The sequence below is a fragment of the Cervus elaphus genome, chromosome 19, assembly GCF_910594005.1.
Source record: "Cervus elaphus chromosome 19, mCerEla1.1, whole genome shotgun sequence".
NCBI classification, from domain to species: Eukaryota; Metazoa; Chordata; class Mammalia; order Artiodactyla; family Cervidae; genus Cervus; species Cervus elaphus.
The window spans coordinates 49,785,256-49,807,259 of record NC_057833.1 but is presented as its reverse complement, the minus strand read 5'-3'; the positions used below and the strand labels follow the sequence as shown (position 1 = coordinate 49,807,259).

At 41.8% G+C, this 22,004-nt stretch overlaps 1 protein-coding gene across 16 annotated transcripts in view; it reads left to right on the top strand.

Annotated features, from left to right (window-relative positions):
• The window catches only part of KALRN (kalirin RhoGEF kinase), a 673,187-nt gene that overhangs the window by 372,624 nt on the left and 278,559 nt on the right, over positions 1-22,004 (top strand). For all 16 annotated transcript variants that reach the window (XM_043875040.1, XM_043875043.1, XM_043875038.1 and 13 more), the window contains exons 14-16: positions 4,370-4,565; positions 13,382-13,548; positions 21,515-21,634. In XM_043875040.1, the coding sequence (XP_043730975.1) occupies positions 4,370-4,565; positions 13,382-13,548; positions 21,515-21,634 (483 nt within the window). The remainder of the gene's footprint in view (positions 1-4,369; positions 4,566-13,381; positions 13,549-21,514; positions 21,635-22,004) is intronic.

Below are 22,004 nucleotides of genomic sequence, written 5' to 3'. Positions count from 1 at the left end.
TCTTTTCATGGTTTTGTTTCTGTACTAGCAAATTAACCCTTGTCCTGTGTAATGAGATAAACCAGAGAAAAACATCAGGTTCTGGGGGTTGTCATGAAACTCCATGCCAGAGTTGACTTTGGAAAGTGGTGAGTAGACTGGGAGGAGGAACAAGTATGTCTCAGGGCTGCTGGACCAGAGAAGGTGGCTGCAGAGGGCAGAGCAACTTCTCACAACAGAGAGTAAGCCACGTGCCTCGTTCACATAACAGGAGAGCATGAGATGGGGCTAGAAAGCTAGGTTTGTTCATTAGCAGTAAAGTGAACCTCAGGTTTGAAAACAAATTTTTGTCCCTTAAAAAATGAACGCCTGCTCTGTGCCAGCCTTGTGCCCTAGAAAGGTGGAGAGGGGGAAGCCAATAACAGAATATTCCTTGAGGAAACAGAAAATACTCAGGAAAGAAAATAATTTAAACTCCAGCCATCATTTGAAATACATAAATCAGACTGTTTCACTGCTCTGGGCTTCAGTTCTTGGGGGTTGGGAAGAGTTAGACACAGAGATAGTAAAGAGTGTATGGACCCAAGGAGCAAAGCTTGGAAGTCAGGCTGTTGCGTTGAGTAGCTTCTTGAAATTCTCATTCTTCAGGCTTCATTTCAGGCTTGGGCCCCTCAGCTTAATGGTGTTGGGTAGTGTAGGTAGAGAAGGAGAAGGAAGGAATATAGAAACACCAGATATAGAATCCTGGGCATATTTCACATTTGGTTTGGATTCAGATTCTCAAGATACCAGACCTCTGAGCCTTATTCTCGCAGCTACAGCACCTCATCATTGCTCTGCTCTGATGAGGACTCTTGGCACCTTGCCTTTCCACTCCACAGACTCATGTCTCGGGACCTCTCTAGGGTCTTCCTGCAGCAAACAGCTTCTTCTTTGACTCAGTTTCATGAAAACAAAGCCAAAGCTAAAATGTAAAGAAAAAGCAGACTGTTTATTTCATGCTTGTCTTATTCTTACTTCCCTTAAATTTGTAAGCAAGGAAATGGACTAAAAATTTTGTTTGGGCTCTTTCCCTTATATTATCTGATAAATGACTTATATCCAGCATGTATTAAGAACGCGAACAAATCTATAATCAAAAGATAACCTAGGTTCTGAAAAATGAGAAAAAAAAACTTGACACTTTCTAAAAGTAGATACCAGCAGTCAATAACCACATGAAAATGTGCTCACCATGATGAGTTTTCAGGAAAATACAACCTAAAATCATAAGATATCACTTCACACCCACTAGCATGGCTAAAATTAAATAGACTGATAATACCAAATGATGGTGAGCAACTAGAACTTTCACAGGGAATGTGAAATTCCTCTTGGGAATGTTAAGTATACACTTATCCTATGACCCTACAATCACACTCCTAAGTGACTCTCAAGAGAAATGAAAACCTGTGTCCACAGAAGACTAGTGCAAGTCTTTCACATCAGCCTTATTCATAATAGCGAAATACTAAAACAACCTAGGAGTTCATCAACTTGAGGACTGGTAAACAAATCCCGGTATCTCTACACCATGGAACGGTACTCAGCAGTAGCAAGGAATGAACGATACAACACAGTTGAATCTTAAATACAGTGTGTTGAACACAAGAAACCAGACATGAGAGTCCATATTGTATGATTTCATTTATACGGAATCTAAGAATCTGTGATGATAGAAATCAGAAAGTAGTACCTGAAGGCAGTGGGCAGGAACTGACTGGAAGTGGTGAGTCCCTAGGGTAATGGAAAGGTACAGTATTTTGTTTTTGGTGATGGTTACACTGATATCTAAAATTGTCAAAACTCATAGAACTGAATGTTTGTGTATTTTATTGTATGCAAATTTTACTTCAATTTTTCTAAATACAAGAAGGAAAAACATTTATAGGCCTAGCCTATACAGTCCTATTCATTCTATAAATTATCTCTTATAAATTATAAGTTGGTGGTGGTTTAGTTGCTAAGTTATGTCTGACTCTTTGCAACCCCATGGACTGTGGGCCACCAGGCTCCTCTGTCCATGGGATTCTCCAGGCAAGAATACTGGAGTGGGTTGCCATTTCCTTCTCCATGGGATCTTCCCCACCCAGGGATTGAACCTGGGTCTCCTGCATTGCAGGCAGGATTCTTTACCAACTGAGCCATCAAGGAAGCCCACAATTATAAGTTCTCACTCTTATTTTTCTCATTTTAACTCCCTTCTCTAGTTAGAGAATGAAGTGCTTTTCAAAGATAGGATATAACAAAAACTTGTGTGCCTGCCAACCTGCTGATTCCCAAATCACCAAGAACTCACCACAAATCGATACCAGGTTTGGGCTGAACTCAGTGGATCCCTTAGTTGACCTGCAAAGAGGTAGGGGCATAAGGTGAGAATACATGACAGTGAAGGGTTTTTAAAAAAATTTTTATTATACTATAGTTGATTTACCATGTTGTATTAGCTTCAGATGTACAGCAGAGTGAATCAGCTATACAAGTATCCACTCTTGTTTAGATGTGTTTCCCATGTAGGCCATTGCGGAGTGTTGAGTAGAGCTCCCTGTGCTGCCCAGCAGGCTCTTACTGGCTGTTTCATACACAGTGCTGTGTATGTGTCGGTCTCCATCTTCCAGTGTACTCTGCCCTCCTCAGCCCCTCGTAACTATGATGTTGTTTTCTACATCTGTAGCTCTAGTTCTGTTTTGCAGATAAGTTCATTTGTACCCTTTTTTTTTTTTTAAGATTCCACATATAAGTAATATCATATGATATTTGTCTTCCTCTGTCTGACTTGTGAAGGTAATATTTTTAGTTTCCCTATTTCTGCTTCAAAGAGAGTAACTCCACTTTCAATGGAGGAAAGTCTTACTGTCAGACAAAGAATGGGAATCCTGTGCCTCTCATGAGGGACTGCTTGCCTTTCCCATCTGGGTCTGTGTGGCCCTGGCACAGCATGGAACAGCACCATCTCCTATTATGAACAGGCTGCATCAGACTGGTCTTTCCTTCTCTTTGTCTCCTGATGTTCCTGGATAGCAGTGTTTGGTAACTGGGAAGGTTTTGCCACATGTCAGCTGGGATGACTCCCAGCATGATGAAAATCACTAAGCTGGTCTCGGCTGTGTGCTTAGGGTGCCTGGACCAAACTGCACCGTGTGATCTGGGGTGAGGCTTCCATCGCCTCTTCCCAGAAACGAGAGTGACACTACCTGTGCCTTTGCCTTCACAGGTACTTCATGAGATAACACACCTGAAACCCATTTTGGAAAAGGTTTTGTTTGATTTGTATATCATGTGGAATTATTATCCAGTTAAGTACTTCTGAGTTGTGCCTGTGTGTTTGATTGCAGTGATCATAACAAAGTGTAGGATTCAGTCTCTGTGTGCAGGCGCTTATTTGAGAGTAAATGAGGGCACATCATGTGACTGAAACTGTAGAGCTATAACCAATTAGCAAATCCATATCAGGGCAAAGTTTCCCTTCATCCCATGCTTCAGTCTTCATTAGAATCATGTGTGCCTTTCAATAGAGTGTAATCTTCTTGGATTTCTAGTGGTAATCTATACATTTACACCTTGTTTAGTCACTATTACCAGGCATCACCCTTTGTGAGTAATAGAATCCTGTACCCAGAACACGGGAAACAGATCAGGATCCCTGGGTTTGGTGTATACCAGCTCTAAACAATTATGTGACCTTTGGGCATCCCCTGGACTTCTCCAGCCTTCTGCTTGTTTTTTGAAGCTAGACTCAGTACTTAAATTCTAAGGTCTTCTCCAATGATGAGATCTTTAGAACAACAGTTATGGTATGGTGGACTAAGTCTCTGCAGTAAGGAGGGAAACTGAGTTATGTCCTCAGGTTGTGTCCCTCATGAGCAGGGTAAACTCGGGGCAAACCATTCCATCTGTGTGAGTGAGTATCAGCTTCTTTCTCTGTAAGATGGACCTAGAGATCTCCACCCTGCCTGTGTCTCAGGTTATTGGGGGTGGGATGAGGTGGAGTATGCAAAGCCTTTCTAAACCATAATTCATCATTTAAGTATTTGCTGCTGCTGTAGGCACTAAAACACAGGGAGAACAATTTTTTAACATTTTTATTTTATATTGGAGCATAGTTGGTTCCAGGTGTACAGCAAAGTAGCTGTTGTAGACATTGAAACACAGGTAGAACCCTGTTAAAGGCATGCATACATGGTGCCTGGCATCATTAAACATCATTAAACATAGTCTAGGGGTCAGGAAAGAGATGCAAAGCAGAGTCAGATGTGACTTAGATTAGTTAATAATGCTCAGAATCAGTGAACTTCTATATAGCTGTCTCTTGTGGACCAGTGAACCTGCGCTGACAGTGGTTCCCTTACAGGTGACAGCAGAGCTCGACGCTTGGAATGAGGATTTGCTTCGGCAGATGAATGACTTCAACACGGAGGATCTAACGCTGGCGGAACAACGGCTGCAGCGCCACACAGAGCGGAAGCTAGCCATGAACAACATGACCTTTGAGGTCATCCAGCAGGGCCAGGATCTGCACCAGTATATCATGGAGGTCCAGGCCTCAGGTAGGAGACCTGTCCTGTGCTTATGTGTCCAGCAGGGAGATGATGAAAACAAGAACATCAATCATCCTAACTCCAAGGGGCATTTCCACTCCACTAATTCATTCTCTTCCCACAGGTACAAGAAACAGAGAGTTTTGAACCATTTAAAAAAAAAAAAGAAACTAAAGCATGAGAGCTGAAATTGTGTGTCTGAGGTTGCCCAGTTAGCTATCATAAAGAAAGAAACAGGACCAGGTTCTTCTGGTGCCGTGGCTACTGCTGCTGCTAAGTTGCTTCAGTCGTGTCTGACTCTGTGCAACTGCATAGACAGCAGCCCACCAGGCTCCACTGTCCCTGGTATTCTCCAGGCAAGAACACTGGAGTGGGTTGCCATTTCCTTCCCCAGTGCGTGAAAGTGAAGTCGCTCAGTCATGTCCAACTCTTTGCAACCCCATGGACTGTAGCCTACCAGGCTTCTCCGTCCATGGGATTTTCCAGGCAAGAGTACTGGAGTGGGTTGCCATTGCCTTCTCCGTGGTGCTGTGGGGAGAATGGGAAAAACCAATGATGGAAATTAGCACAGATTCACAAACATAGTGGTCTAGAGAAATAAACCAGGTGGGCTCCAAATGCCATCAGCCATCCTTGTTACTTGTATTCAGATGTGTAGCTATTGCTGTTCACATACTCTCTTGCCCTGTCCTCCACCCTCAGGGCTGACTCCTCATCTCCAGTCCATGCCTCTCAGTGATACTCAGTCGTGTCCAACTCTTTGCAATCCCATGGACTGTAGCCCACCAGGCTCCTCTGTCCCTGGAGTTCTCCAGGCAAGAATACTGGAGTGGGTTGTCGTGCCCTTCTCCAGGGAACTTCCCAACCCAGGGATCGAACCAGGGTCTCCCGCATTGCAGGCAGATTCTTTACCAACTGAGCCACCAGGGAAGCCCTCTCAGAGTCCTCATTTTTCTTATCACTGGTCTGTGTGTGAGTGTAAGGTACTGACAACATTTGTGGCAAGGTCATATAATTTTATAACTTCTCAAAAAACACATGGCTGTTACTCAGACTAGACTTCTTTTCCTATTTAGAATTTATTCGTTGTTTATCCAACAAATACATGGACCCTTAAGTTTCACCTACCACTTTCCAGAACAGCCTTTGAACTCAGAGCTGGAGAGAGCCATAGTAGTTCCCTAGTCCAGAAGGAAGAAGTTATTGGTCTGGGCCTTGAACTAGTGGACTGCCAGAACCCAGGTCTCCTCACCCCCACCATCCCAGGTCCTCCACCACCCCAGGAAGAGGCAGGCAGGAGCTCAGGCCATCAACTCTTTGAAACACGGTTGGTCCATGTCTCTGTTGATTTAGAATCATAAGATTGTCAGGCAGACCTTAGCAATCAAACTTGACTTTAGGGTACTGTGCTTCTTTTAATGACCTGAAACAGGACATACCAGCATTCAAAGGATCTTCACTCCTAACTGAAGGAGAGACAATCTAGTAAACTCTATTTACTTTGATCATCATTATCTTTCCTTGAATGTTCATTTGTGTTGTGAACAGGCTGCAGCTGTCTGTGAGACACTGTTTCCAGGGTGCAGATCATGCTCCACACAGCTCCAGGAGGAGCCCTTATTCACTTTGTAGTCTCTCTGGGGATTATTTTAAAAATGACAATACCCAGATACTCTGATTTAGCATCTCTGAATGGGAGTTGGGACTTGGCAAAACCTTCTCAGTTGATGCCACTGTGCGGCCAGGGCTGAGAATCACTGCTTTTTATCGTGAAGGTTAAATCACAGCAGCCGATATCTCTGGTGTACCTTAGGACAGCAACTTCCAGTTTTTTGTCGTCCCCAGATCAGCAGCATCAGCATTACCTGAGTACTTGTTAGAAATGCAAGTTCAGGTGCCCATCCCCAGAACCTACCTTGTCATAATCTCTCCTGCATGAGGCCCAACAGTAAGCCCTCTAGGTAATTCTGATGCACTAATCTAGGACTGTTGATCTAGGACCTGCTGTAAGTGTGGGCCCTGGGCCAGCAGCACCAGCATCGCTCAAGAACTGATTGGAAAGACAGAATCCCAGATTTAGGAATCTGAACCTCATTTTATCAGCTGTACCTTTTCAAAGCCTTATTACGGAAGGGGAAAACTGATGGAGAACCTTGTCTGGACTCAAGGTTTCACCCTATAACTTGTCCTCATGATCCTCGAGATAGCCGGCTATCCAACTAAGATAGGGAAACATGAGAGAATGCAGACACAGTACCTAGGAAGGAAGCTGTGCAGAGAAACTCTGCAGGTATGCTTATCCCTTCATCCCTCAGTACTGATGTGTCTCGCAGGTGGAGAGCCTCATCTGCCTGAAAACTTGCGGCACTTAGGAGCAAGGTGCTGGTATGATCCTGGGCAAGCGCACCTCTGTCCAAGAGCCAGATATCCTTGGTAACAGAAAGACTGCCAGGAGCTAGCAGTCCCTATAGACTGGCTGCGCTTGGTGGCCACCTTAACCATGAGGGCTGAGTGGGTGAAAACACCCCAGGCAGATGGGCTGCCAACCCCCACATATCCTGTTCTAGAAATGAGCTTTGTCAAAAGAACCTTGATTGGCCTCTTCAGCCCTTTCTGCTGGGACGGCTGTTCCCTACTTCTCCTCGGCTAGCTGTTCAGTCTGGCATAGCCCACGAGACCTCCAGGGGAGTGGTTCCAGGGCTCTCAGGGAAGCTTCCTCTGTCTGCTGCCATGTGCCTGTCCTGCAGAGGACGTGTCTGTCTCGTCTCTGGCTTGGAGGGAGGGCGGCATCACACCAGAGCTGAGACTGGGAGTGGAAGTTGAAGGTGGACTGAGAGTGGGCCTTGCCAAGAACCTGGGTGGCTGAAGAATGCAGAACTTCAGAGACACAGGACTTAGGGTACAAATGGGCTGGACATTTGCCTTGTATGTCTAATAAATTATATTTGAACTAGAGGTAAAAAAAACTACTGTCTCAGAAAAAGAACAATTAGAAAAATGAATTTGGTTGCTATGTAGCCTTCCAAGCTGAATTAATTAAGGGCTTATGCTTTGATTTTTAGAGGAATAATTAGAAATAGGGAATTTCTTTACACTTACTTTTAGGTGTGAACTTTGCCATTCAGCCAGGTTCTACTAAATCCACCTGATTTGCTAAGAGCCCTAACCAAACAAAGCCTCTGCTTAAATCTATATCAGCCTTAAGTGTAGTTGGAAAAATGGGAACATTTTCTTTACCTGCACATCATTTAGGGTTATCTATTGGGCCTCAACTTAGGAAGTAGCAGGTTTTGCTGGAAAGAGTCACGGTGGGGCAAACACGCTGGCGGAATTCAAGGTCCAGCTGCACCACCAACAAGCAGTCTGACTTTGGAAGTCACTCTTCTTTCTCTGTAGACCTTAGTTTCTTCATCTGTCTAGTGTGGAAGGTGGGCCTTCATCCTTAAACTTCCCTTCAGTTCTCACTTGCCATGATTTAGCTTCACTGCCCCCACTGGTTGTACCCCAGCTCTTTTCCCTAATGTTATCTGACCATGCGACTGTTACATGTGAACTTAGAAATAAGACAGGAGCTGTGTATCTTGTGCATATGTTCCTTTTGTGGTTTAATCAAAGCGTCATGTTCTCTCTTTGTGCATGGTCTTTAAATGAAAACTCTTTGGAGTGTGTGGCAATGGTGCTTAAAATTTACTGTGCTTGGGAAGAACCCAGCCCCAGCACTTAAATTAATTCTTAAAGTAGGTTGTGAGGATCACTCATCTCTTTCAACATAGAAGTTAAGTGTACAGCCAGGAGAGACAGAGAGAGGCTTCTGGGTTGGAATCTACATCATACCCACTGCATGGGTTCCCTGAGCGTGTTATCCAATCTCTCCAAGCCTCACCTTCCTCTAAAAAACAGCAGTTATAGGAATCCTAACCATATGGAGTCACTGTGAGCATGCAGTGGGGTGAAACATGAGCCTGGTATGAGTTCAGTAAAGCTTGATAACTATTGTACATTGTACTGATACTCTAGCTCACACTGAATTCTCTTGGGGTTGTGTTCCTGTAGCTTCTCCAGCAGTATGAGGGCGGGGCATTTCCTTCCTTCTCTTTACATTTCCAGCATACAGCAGAGTGGTTATGTCTTGCTCATAGTAAATTCTCTATGTTGACGTTTGCTGAATTAATCAAGTGAACATCAGTGTGGGAGAAACCGATATACATAAAAATAATGGACCACAAATAATTGTACTTATGTTATAAAAGGAAAGAAAAGGCCTGTGTTCTTCCAAAATGTAAGCTACTCTGGGGTGAAGGAATATGGCTCTGAGAGCAAGCGAAAAGAAGCTGATGTAAAGCAATGGTTCTCAGCCTGACTACATATTTTGGAATCACCTGGAGAGCTTCTTAAAAATACCAGTGTCTGGGTCCCACTCCTCAGGGATTCTTATTTAATTGGTCTGGAGTGGGCCCAGATTTTTTAAACTTCCCAGGTGATTCTAATATATAGCCAGGGTTGAAAATACTAATCTAAAAACCTGATTAAAGGACTTTGTAATTTATGAACTGGGTGTTAATTGAGGTAGTGACACAGAAAGAGGAGTGGGGGGAGGAGAAAAGAGAAAAGAAGATATTCTCTATCTGAGGCAGACACAGATATTTAAAGAACATACGAACAGTTGAAAAACATGTTACAAGTATGGGCAGCATAGCCAGAAATACCTAACTCTACCCTAGACCACAGCCACCTCTCTCCATGAGGAAATTAAAGTGATACTCTCAATCTGGCAGCAAAGGAAAGCAAAATAACATTTTATTATTAACTGCGGCCTTGAGCCCTAAGTAATTCCTATGCTGAACGTTCTGGTAACTGAGTGTAGCCTAAGGAATGTCTCTGTCCCTGGATCGCTGACCATTGTTCCATTTTATCCAGTGGATCCCAATCTTCGTTGTATGTTGGAATCACCCTGAGAACTTTAAGGTGGGAATTCCTGATGCCTGGTTCCTACCCATAGAGATTTTGATGTTATTGGTCTGGGCTGTGGCCAGGACATGGTGACTTTTAAAGTTCTCCAGATGAACCTTATGTGAGCCAAGGTTAAGAGCACTAGTCTAGTAGCATCCAAATCATCATTTCTAATGATATACTTTGAACAAGCTCATAAACATCTGATGGTTAGATTTTCTATTTACATTTTATATAAGTCATTCAATAGTCCCATCAGTAATCAACACAGAATATAATTTCCCCCAAGGGAAAGGAAAAAGTGGGGACATGGGTGTTTTTGAGCCTACTGAATGCCAGGCCCTGTATCTACCTTATCTCTCTCAGTCCTCTTAACAATCCCGAGGACTCAGTGTTCAGATTCCCATCTTAGGCGGGCTCAGAGGGGATTTGGAACCCAGAGACTCACTGTTAATAGGTTGCAGAGCCTGCATTCCAACCTAACTCTGTCCCCAGAGCTCTCAGGTTACCTGAGTTCTTCCTTAAAGAGGCCCCTGTGCTCACTAAACAGGTATTTTGGGAATATTATATGTCAAGCACTGTGCTAGGTCCTAAAGAAGCTGAGATACATGAAATAGAAATGGCCCTGGCCCCCGGGAACCTACGTTACTATGAGAACACAGACAAGTTAGTAAGGAACTGACCTCAATGGAAGTGTTCTGACAAGGATATTTGCAGGACATTGTGGAGGTACATCAGAAAGAAATTTCAATACAGCTTTCTCTAGAGAGGCTAACAAACTATTTTGGTATGAATATATTTCATTACTTGATGGAAAGACAAACACATCTTATTGCATCTCTGGAGAGCCCCTAAGGAAGACAGGCCTCAGATTAGATTGAAAGCAGTAATGTCAATACACAAAAATACTGTTTGCTATTGATTGATGCTGCTTACCAGTTGATGGGTATTAGCTGGGACACATATCAATGTGTTTGTGGGCACCAGGAAAGAGGCATGAGTTTCTGTTCTTCTAGGTATTGCTGGAGTAACTCTGCATGTTCTTCCCATTCACTTCATTCATGTGATGAGTTGTTGAGTGTAGAAGTGCAGTAGGCATTGTCTTCACCCATTTTATTTCCTGTTCATCTCAAAAAAGAAAAAATATCAAGTGAAATAAATGAAAATGAAGGACTGGAGTCTCAGGGCAGGCAGGGAGCCTGTTCTGGATGGTGTTCTAAGCAGGTGGCTGGCCCCTTTGATGAGGTACCAGGCTTAGATAGCCCATTTGCATGTGATGTGACAGGTGTGAGCCATGAGCTTCCCATAGAAAGACACTTAGCCCAAGCCCAGCATACTAAACAGCAGAGATGCTTGTAGAATGAAAACGAAATGGAAAAAAATCTGCATTGTGGCTGGAAGCAAGGATCTACTTCTGCAGGTGGATCTTAAATTACATTTTTAGGAAGTAAACGTGGAGGTCAAGGGTCATCCCATGATGCCTAGCACTGCAAAGGTAGAAATTTTTCTTTATCTTTTTTTATTTTAGTCAAGGAGATGCTCTACCACATCCTCTTGGTAATTGAAAATAGTAAGTGGAGGGAGTTGACTGCCAAAAGAACAAGCCATTCCCTTCTCTGTCTCCCACAGATACAGATTTTCAGGACCTGGGACTTAGAATTATGAAACCAACAGAAAAAATAAACATGGAAAGATACTGAAATTATTACATGTAACACCAGAAAAAATCTCCCACTCTCCCATATTGTCTTATATAAAGCACTATTTTTGGCTCTAGAAATGAATTTCCCTTCACATGTATAGACTTTCCGTATACACTCCCACTGCATCAGGCCACTGTGTTGGTGGTGGCAGTGATGAATTTCTGATGGCGTCAGTCAGAGTGAGGGGGGAGTCTCAAAAGGGAAATTTTTTTTTATGTGGCCATACACTGAGATTTTTGGGCTCCTCTGAGTGTGATCTCCATGGAAGTAACTACACTTTGGCACCCTGAACTTCATGGTTAGTTGGGATTCTGTTTGTCAGTATCAGGACCACAACTGCACCAGGTCATAGATTCCAGCATATGGGCTCAGGGAAAGGATCTGGACAAAATTAAGAATCTGAGGAGCCAGGTGGAGTCAGGGATCAGAAGAAGGCAAGCAATCCAGAGTCAGGATTTTCCAAAAGCCAAGGATCTGAGCAGGGCTGAATCAGAAATAGCTGGACAATAAGAATCAAGAAATAATACAACTTGCATGAAGTTGGAGATAGGAGCCAAGAAGACATGAATTTCAGAAGATAGAAAGTTGAAAGTTTGAGTCAGGAACCAGGAAAGCCATGGGACTGAGGAGCAAAACATGTTCATTGTCATCATATGTTAGATACTTATATATATATATATATATATAATATATTATCTCATTTAATCCTCCCAGTCAGCTCCTGAGATAGATGGGTATGTAAAATCCCACTGTACATGTAAGGAAAGTGAAATTTCTGAAAGCTCAGGTAACTTGCCAAGATCAGGATTCTGATTCGGGACAGGTCTCACACATTCCTGTACTCTATCATAGCAAGTAAGGAATCACAGTCAAGTCACTAGAGGACAGAAGGACCTTAATAACTAGGCAGTGCCTTTGCTCCATCTTAGCGTTCCTTAGTGACCCTTGCTGAAGCAGAAATCTGTTGGAGAAAGGCTGCTTTAGGCCTGTTGGTGATAATGTGTAAATAGGAATGCTGGTTTGGAGAAGAGAGAAACTGTGTGTGTGTACACGCACGCATGTGCATGCACACATGCCTGTGTGCTGGGAGAGGTACTCCAAAAAAATAAGGCAGGGAGGTGGGGGGTTTTACACAAGGAGTGGAGCCACAGCTTCTGCCTGGTGGGTGTTGATTCGTCTCCGATGGTTGGCAGTTTATTAATAAACATTGGGAGCCCTTGTTGGTGACTGGTGGGGCTTACTAATGCTTTGAATCAGTAGAAGGGTGAGCAAACTGTCCTGTGGGCACAATTTTAGTGTGATGACTTTTCTAAATGGATAAGTATTCAATGTGTGCTAAGTCACTTCAGTCATGTCCACCTCTTTATGACCCCATGGACTGTAGCCCACCAGGCTCCTCTTTCCATGGGATTCTCCAGGCAAGAATACTGGAGTGGATTGCCATTTCCTTCTCCAGGGGATCTTCCCCACCCAGGGATTGAACCCATGTCTCTTGTATTGGCAAGCGAATTCTTTACTGCCAAGCCACCTGGGAAGGCCAAGTACTTAGTACCCCTGTGATATTGCTGGGGTATGGTTATCAGGAGTGTTTGCCTGTATTTGATAAACAATAGAGTTAGCAGGTATTTCTAAGAGTGCTTTTTTAGGGAACCTGAGTAGTTGGCTAATAAAATTACCACTGGCCAACTATTCTCTTCAGAATGCATTTAGCATCTAATTGTGAATTGCATCTGACCAGCTGAAAGAGAGCGTGCCTTTAGCAGAAGTTACTGAGACAGCATCTTTGGGGCTTTGTTTCATATTTCCCAATGTAATCCAAAGGGAATATTCTGGGTGTAGGCAAACCACCCAGTAAGGACTGGTGTACGCGGTCTTGTCTAGGGATGGACTCCAGTAAACCACCTCTTTGACTCCAGTTAATAAGGAGCTGATCATCTGTTAAAGAGTTGTTCCCTGGCAAAGGATCAGTTAATCCAATAGAGATGGTATGCTTTGAGCATCTCAAACAAAGGCCCATTATGGTGATTTATCCCTTTTCACAGAGTGATATGCAGAGGTTGGGAGGGTACTGGTGATGTCTTTCCAAATTCCAGCTTTCATATGCATGTTGAAGGAAATGTAGTCTTTATGGTACTACCTGGTTTTTAATTGTTTACATTTTGTTTTAATCAGGGATTGAGTTAATCTGTGAAAAAGACATTGATCTGGCAGCCCAGGTACAAGAGCTATTAGAGTTTCTCCATGAGAAACAGCATGAGTTGGAGCTCAACGCAGAGCAGACCCACAAGCGACTTGAGCAGTGCCTCCAACTGCGGCACCTCCAGGCCGAGGTCAAACAGGTGAGCCTGGCCCTCCACCTTCAGCCTGGGCTTTCCAGTTGCTGAGTTTGGTCTGGGCCTGCTCCTGGTATGGGGTAAGGCTTACAGAGCCTCAGGTGTGACCAGAACTTAGGAATAGGTAAGTTAAGGAATGGTTGTATTAGCTTCTGAAAGCTAGTCTGCTGTCTATTGACTCTAATAAATAGATCTAATGGTCCAGTGGCTCAGACTTACATCCAAATGCATTATTTCTCTGGCATACAACAATCTAAGGAGAACATCTTCTCAGGGCTTTTCCAAGTTGTCCTCATCCTCAGTCACTGAATCTGTTCTCTTCCTTTCTGTCCTCGATCCTACATAGAGTTCATGGGAAAGGCAAAGCCTTTATCAATAGCCATATTCAGGCTTTAGAGCCAGACTGATTAATTTGGGGGCACCTATGTGTCTAGTAAGGACCTGACATATTCTTGATAATAAGTGGTAGCCATCATTCACTTCCCATTATTCTTTTCAGTGTGTTTATGGTTCTTATAAGAAAATGTTCTTGCCACATTAAAGCCAATTTTAAAGAGTTCTTACCTGTATGAGACATGATACTATCTATTCTTCTAAAGGATATTCCTGTACCATTCCTAGGGATTTATAAGAACATATACACAATGACCAATGATACATTTTAAAAATACTACATATTTATATTATAAACAGACTAAATGGGAATTTTCAGCATAATGATTGGTAACTTCCTATTTAGACAAAGTGGGATTGAAGAAATCCAAATATAATTATAGTTCCACTTATTGAGTGTCATAGACCTTTTATACCTATCTCTTGATCAATCCTCACAACCGTTCTCTGAAGCAAATATTACTCTCTTTTCAGAGGAAGTCACTGAAGCTTAGCAAGGTCACCAGACAAAGGTCACACTGAAGAAATAACTCGCCATCACCTTCCACATGTCCAGGAGAACTTCCTGGCAGGGTAGATCCCATAGCACTTCAGTGTTTGCTTCTTCTGCTCCAGACTCTCCCAAGCAACCCGTTTCCCCTGCTTCCTCTAGGCAGAGCCCCGTCCAAAATATCATGTTCAGTAACCGCTAGAACTTTTAGATTTAAGTCTATTAATTTAGCACAGGGAACAAAAATATGTTTTATAATTATTTCTTTGTCCCTTTTATTCAAAGTATTCCTTGTTAATGCCTATGCTTTTATAGTTATTATATATTATTTATTATAATGTACAAAATTACCTTCTCTGCTCCCCTTTTTTTCCAATCAGTGCTGAGTCCTCACATTCTGTGCTAAAGATCCATCTTGAGCACTGGTGACATCACTGGGCCCTAAGCAAAGCCAGGTCACAGCACTGCCATCCAGGTTTTTTTCAATTTAATTATCCTGGGATCACACTTGATTGTCTGGAGACATGGAGACATGTTACTCGTGGTGACATGGTAGAAATCCTAGCAGGCCCAGAGTAGGGATGAGTTTTCAAATTCTGAATCTCTTGACAGAAATGATAGTAATTTCTTTCTTATGAGAAGTACTTTCTCATTTGTAATCTCAGTTTAGGAGAAAAAGCCCATGAGAGAGAGTGGTGTACCTTTACTTTACAAATGAGGAACTGAGGTGTACTATAAGATGAGTATTCCCGGGGCCTCGTGGCTGCTTAGCTGAAACTTGAGCCCAGGCCTCCGAAATCCAGACCTGGGAGTTCTCCTCTGCTCTTTGTTCATGGTCATCTCAATAAACTGGATAACAGGAAAATTATTCCTAATTGACTTTTTGAGATGGAAGTACCAGACCACTTTACCTGTCTCCTGAAAAACCTGCACACAGGTCAAGAAGCAACGGTTAGAACCAGACATGGAACAATGGACTGGTTCAAAATTGAGAAAGGAGTACAAGGCCGTATATCATCACCTTGCTTATTTAACTTACATGCAGAGTACATCATGTGAAATGCTGGGCTGGATGAATCACAAGCTGGAATCAAGATTGCTAAGAGAAATATCAACAACTTCAGATATGCAGATGATACCGCTCTAATGGCAGGAAATGAAGAGGAACTAAAGAGCCTCTTGATGAAGATGAAAGAGGAGGGTGAAAAAGCTGGCTTAAAATTCAGCATTCAAAAAACTAAGATCATGACATCTGATCCCATCACTTCATGGCAAGTAGCAGGGAAAAAAGTGGAAATGATGACAGATTTTCTTTCCTTGGGCTCCAAAATCACTGTGGATGGTGACTGTGGCCATGAAATTAAAAGACTCTTGCTCCTTGGAAAGAAAGTTATGACAAACCTAGATAGCATATTAAAAAGCAGACACATTACTTTGCCAGCAAAGGTCCATATAGTCAAAGCTATGATTTTTCCAGTAGTCGTGTGTGGATGTGAAAGTTGGACCATAAAGAAGGCTGAGTGTTGAACAGTTGATGCTTTAGAATTGTGGTGCTAGAATAGACTCTAGAGAGTCCCTTGGACTTCATGGAGATCAAACCAGTCAACCCTAAAGGAAATCAACCCTGAATATTCATTGGAAGGACTGAAGCTAAAGCTCCAATATTTTGGCCACCTGAATCGAAGAGCCAACTAACTGGAAAAGAGCTTGTTTCCGGGAAAGATTGAGAGCAAGAGTAAAAGGGGGTGACAGAGAATAAGATGGTTAGATAGAATCACCAACTCAATGAACATGAATTTGAGCCAACTCTGGGAGATAGTGAAAGACAGGGAAGCCTGGCATGCTGCAGTACATGGGGTCGCAAAGAGGTGGACATGACTTAGCGACAGAACAACAACAACATCATATAATTTTGCTTTCATTCTTTGTTTTTTATTTATTTTTGTTACAGAATTCATAGTAGAGACAACTTTCTAATTATGTTTTTTTTACTGTGATGAAAATGGAAATGAAATTAATTTTTAACCTTCCAAGTATACGTTCTGTACAGGATGGGGAGCTGAAGGATGATAGGTAGTTTGTCAAGTGGGGAAGTAGATTAACTATATATGGATCATCCAGGTTTGACTAATTGCATACATTCCCATTCAGTATTTCATGAATTATAGAGCAAAAAAAAAGTTCTTCTGGAATTTGAAATTCCAGAAGAGGAAATTCTGAAATGAGAAAATTCCTTCTTCTTCTCTTCACCATGGCAAGAATGACACATGGGGGATTGTAGTTCAAAATGGCACTGGATGGCTGAGATCAGCCTTTAGGAAACCATGAAGGCCTTGGCAAAGGATATCAGCCCTTGCAGGTGCCGGGGGACTGCTGTTCCGTTAAAAGGCTTTATGCCTCATTAAACAGACTTGTTCTTCTTGTCAGCGTGGGCTCTTTCTTTAGGGAGTCTTCTAATCCAGTTTCAGAGAAGGCATTCGAGGTTTGATGGAAGTTGGTGGAGCAGGAAATATTGACTTGGAAACTGTTGACACTTGGAAAGAGGGAGTTAATTTAGATGTCAGTATTGATCATGTGAGCTAAATTTAGACACCAGCTTGAGAGTTTCTCTTCGGAATGTACTCTCAAAAACAAAAAACAAAAGGACACCTTAATTGAAGTGCCATTAATAGAGACAGAAAGGGAGAGGACAACAGTGTGTTATGTCTCTGTCATTATAGCTCAGAGGTTAAAGGTTTAGATTTGGCCTTCATAACCTATGTGCAGTTATACCACAGTTATATTAAACTGGGGCTCTGAGGAGCAATGATATCACAGACATTGACTAAAAATAATTTTCAAGTATTTAGAACAAATGAAACTGATTAATGCAACTGATTTGCTTTCTGAGGGATTACTTAGGACTTTGTATCTAAGATAAATGGCCCCAGCATCTCCAGAGAAATGCTGAGTCTTGAAGGGAAACCACTCCCCTGATTCCCATGGTCCAGGGCCCTAGACCACCCAGATACTCCCTTTCTTCTAGAAAAATTGTTAAGATTATTCTCCAGACCCCACAAAATGCTCTGATTGTTTTCCAGGAAAATTGCTACTCTGGTAAGGATGACCTCACATTTATTAGATAATTGAAGGAGATTTGAAAAACCTATTTAGTGGGCATAAAACTAAATGACTGCCCATATGTATTCCTGCAGAGCCATGCATTTAGCAGAAAATAGGCCAAAATGGATTTGTAGGATGTTGGAGCTCTGAGCTATGGGAAAATAAATTGTACTTATTTGTCTACTAAAAACATTGACTTAAATTATCCCTGTGGACTAAATACTGGCCAATATTTGGATATGATCAAGATAGGAATTTAAAACAAAGGAGAAAATATTACCTTCTCCTCATATTCTTATAGAAAATACCATTTAATTCTGTTCACTGTACATAAAAATTCAAAGGAGTTGGAGTAGTACCGAAAGATAGACAGCCATAGGGACAAGTATCATCCATTTGTTTCAAAATGGAGATAATTAAGAAGACACACAGTCAGAGTCCATAATATCATGAAAGATAAACATATATAATCTCATAAATTGTGAATTTTTTTAACTAAGAAATACTAGAAATATAACAGGCTCCCAGTTAACCACCTGAGAGGCTGACAGTTTCCCTGTGATTAGAGTTTCAGAAGTGACTGTGCCTTGTGATAAATCATCTGCAGTAGCAAGAGCCTCATAGGTTTCCTGTCAGTGTGACCTAGAGAACACAGTCATAGCCAAAGCAGCTTTCGCAACCTATGTGGGCACAGGGTCCAGCTTCCCCAGCTTAGGTGGCATCATCATTTTGGACATTCACATCCAGTTAACAAAATCCATCCTTCTCCTAAGTCAGGGTTATCTGAGCTTCCTTGGCCTAACGAAGCAGTAGATCTCTATGTTCAGTCCCCCCTCAGCCTGACTGAGCTGAATTGGTGACCTAACTCCCAAGTCCCCAAGCAGCAATACTCTTCCCAACCCTCATTTCTGCAGGGCTATGTTTCTGTGTTATCCTGTGGTTATAGAGACAGCCTCTGAATTTTGAAAGGAGTATGGAATATTATGGCTCCAAGTGACCTTTAAATACCATCTAACCTATTGGTAAACTATGGTCCAAGATGAATGATCTATGTAAAACGTGCATTTATAGGATTACATCTTATGGTTTACAAAATACTTTTACAGTAATTATTTCATTTCATCTATACCTTGTGATTTACCATTTTACAGATAAGAAAACTGAGCCTCGGGGAGATTAAATGATGTTTCAAAAGTCAAATAGCTCAAGATTAGTGGGGCCAATATTTCTCATGTTTGTTACAAAATTTCTTCTGCTACCTTTCTCTCATTTGGATGCTCACAGAGAATAAATAACCAATTTTATGAACCAGGAAGATAAATATGACAGTAATGGAAAATTATACCAACAAGAGTTATTGATCAGAGCCCAAAGACTGATGATAAGAAAATAGCTAAGTTATCTGTATCTCATCAGAATATAGAAATAAACTCTGCAAATACTAGAATATAAGTTGGTATTCCCAAACTCTTTTTCTTCTCATTGTGAAAGATATAATTGGAGAATCATAGTTAGGTTTGTCTCAAAACTAAAAATCACCACTATCAGCAGGCTTTGCATTTTACAGTATGCTACATCAACCCTGATACAGGAAGGAAAGATATCCTACCTTTACAGTTGAAAAAGCTGTGGCTCAGAGGAGTTAAGTGGCTTTACCAGGTAGAAACAAAGCCAGGTGTTTTGACTTAAGATTCTGTGTTCTTTAAACATGGTCTCAGTTCTGCTTCTAGGACTGAGTCCATGACGTCAACATGGGAGATTTGATTCTAGGAAGATAAAAATGCTTGTAGTTTAATCACTGGCATCAGTCCCACCCCTGAACCAAGTCATTGATTAAACTGCCATGCATTTTTGTCTTCCTGTGCACCCTTCGATAGCTCAGCTGGTAGAGCAGAGGACTGTAGTATCACATTTTTGTCTTCCTAAAATCAAATTTCCTATTTAAAGTCCTGGAATGCCTTTATAAACAACATTTGGGAAATAAAAATAACAAGGATATCAAGGATACGGCATGATTTAATGTAAGATGCAGAGACTAAAACCTATCATATTTCTAAATGGAGAATCTGGTAGATGGAGATCCCACAACTATAGCTATAACTAATGTTTTCAGTTGGCTGAAAACAGAGAAAAATATTCCAGTAAGACTCAAGAGGCCCAGAGGGAGTCAGATTGCCCCCCCCCCCACAAGCGTTGATTTGTGATGCACATTGAGAAAATGTTTCTCTGACACCCTCAAATGAATCCTGAACCAAGCAAGATGTGATGAATCATGGCAGAAGGACTCACATAGTTCAGAAATATAAATTATAAGCTCCATTTTCCAAAGGACTGAAGCATTTGGGCATGCAATCTGTGTATGCATGTACCCAAACTTACAGCCAGCTTTTAGAAATCATAAGCGCCTCTAGTCAGCCAACTACAGTGTACCAGTGGCATCAGAGATTTCACACATACACTCTGAACAGTTATTTCCTGCAACTAATTGCTTTACAGATTGGTATCTCATCCGCAATCTGCCAGACTGCCCATGAATTAACATCTCAGTCCAAATAGCCCAGCTTCAGTGGGATTTATGTCCCAATGTTATCCATGCACAATATGGCATCAGTCATTTTCTGCCCAAGGAGGACATTTGAGAAATGCCAGTGAGGGTTATGGAAAAGGAGACTAGGATTAGTATTTTTTAATTGTTTAACATGAGGAAGTTGAGAGAAGAAAAAAAAAATCTCTAAAACTCTGAAACAGATTATGATGTCTTCTGCTTTGCCTTGAGGGAACAGATGGATGGTATTTACTGATCTTGAAATTTCAGAAGAACTTTTATTTCCTCTCCAAGCAAACTCTCAGACTCTTGAATAAAGCAAATATTTGGCAATTTTCTGATGACCAGACACAAGGTAGACTTTCAAGGCCTAATACTTCCAGTTTGATTATTTCCACCAGACTCTATTAGCTGGGTAATTGCCACATTTCCATTTCAGCTAGGACTGTCTAGACAGTATCAGCTGTTTCTCCTTCTATTCTAATATTCTCTAGCTGAATTTTCTTTCCCCCAGTACTAAATTAAAGTCACCTAGAAATCTTCCTCTAGAAATCAGCCTAGAAGTCACCTAGAAATCAGCCTAGCCATAACCTCTAAATACTTTAAATCAATTATAACATACTCTTCCATTTTCTGATGATCCAGTGTATGGGTGATTCATACTATTTTGCTTGGTTTCTTTTTCCTCCCTTTGGGTTGTTTAACCAATCAAGGCTAAAACTTGTCTACTCTTGGCTATTTTGCAAACCATAGGAGGCTGGACCCACTTTTCAGGTGTGACTTGGATATTTTCCACAGTAACTTGGATATTTTCACTCTTTCAAAAATGTTACTGCATACCTGTCATGTGAAAAGCACTATGCTCGGCACTGAGTGAGACTATAATATGACTCATGTGTTAATCAAGTCTTCCAAAAGTTTACATTCTAATGAGGGGAGATGAAACATAGGTCAAAATAACCAAATAAGGCAGACTTTCGTGAGTGCTGTAGAATGGTCTGGTTTCACTAGATGATGAAGAGATTGTTTCTAATAGGTATGGTGAGATATAGATTTCAAGCAGTTGTTGGCCTTAAAAAAGGAAAGGATACCATACCGATATTCCATACATATGGAATTTATTTATTTTTACCATACTATGTTCCAGAAGGAACTTCAAAAACATACCTACAGTGCAATCAGATAAAGTAATGTTTAAATTAAGTAGCTGAGGAGACTGGGATTGAAGACTGATAAGGGTAGGAAAGAAAATGTGAAGCTTGGAATGAGATTGGTACTTAACAATAAATACCTTATGGCACAGGGATAAATATCTTATTCCAGATAAATTTGGAGAGATTTTACTTATCCAGATCCTTCCTATCTTCTCTTCATTGTGGGTAGGTGATAGTGAGCTGTCTGACTGAAGGCCGTTCACCTGTGCTGTTGTCCCAACTCCCTAGGTCCTGGGATGGATCCGCAATGGGGAGTCAATGCTCAATGCCAGCCTGGTCAATGCCAGCTCTTTGTCTGAAGCAGAGCAGCTACAGCGGGAGCACGAGCAGTTCCAACTAGCCATCGAGGTAACACCCAAATCTGACTGCTGTCCTCCCTTCCCTTCTCTGCTCTGCAACTTAGGCAGGATGATTCCTCAAGATGTGGGTTTTCCTTTATGTGGTGAAACCATTACTCTTTCTTGTGAAATGGGCCAGGTAGCTTCCTTATCACCCAGGAATTGGAGAAGCAAATCCAGGGCTTCATCACCCCAAGGAAGCCTGGTATTAGAAGACAAGTATTCACACTCCAAATGTGATCTTTTTTATTAGTACCTTTAACCTTCAAGGCCCCTGGTCCATTGAGTCTTTTAATACCTTATGATCTATGCATCATGTGAAAATATAAAGCTAAAAGGTTAGAAGTCACTTCCAGTTGAAGCTCACTCAGAATTGAGGA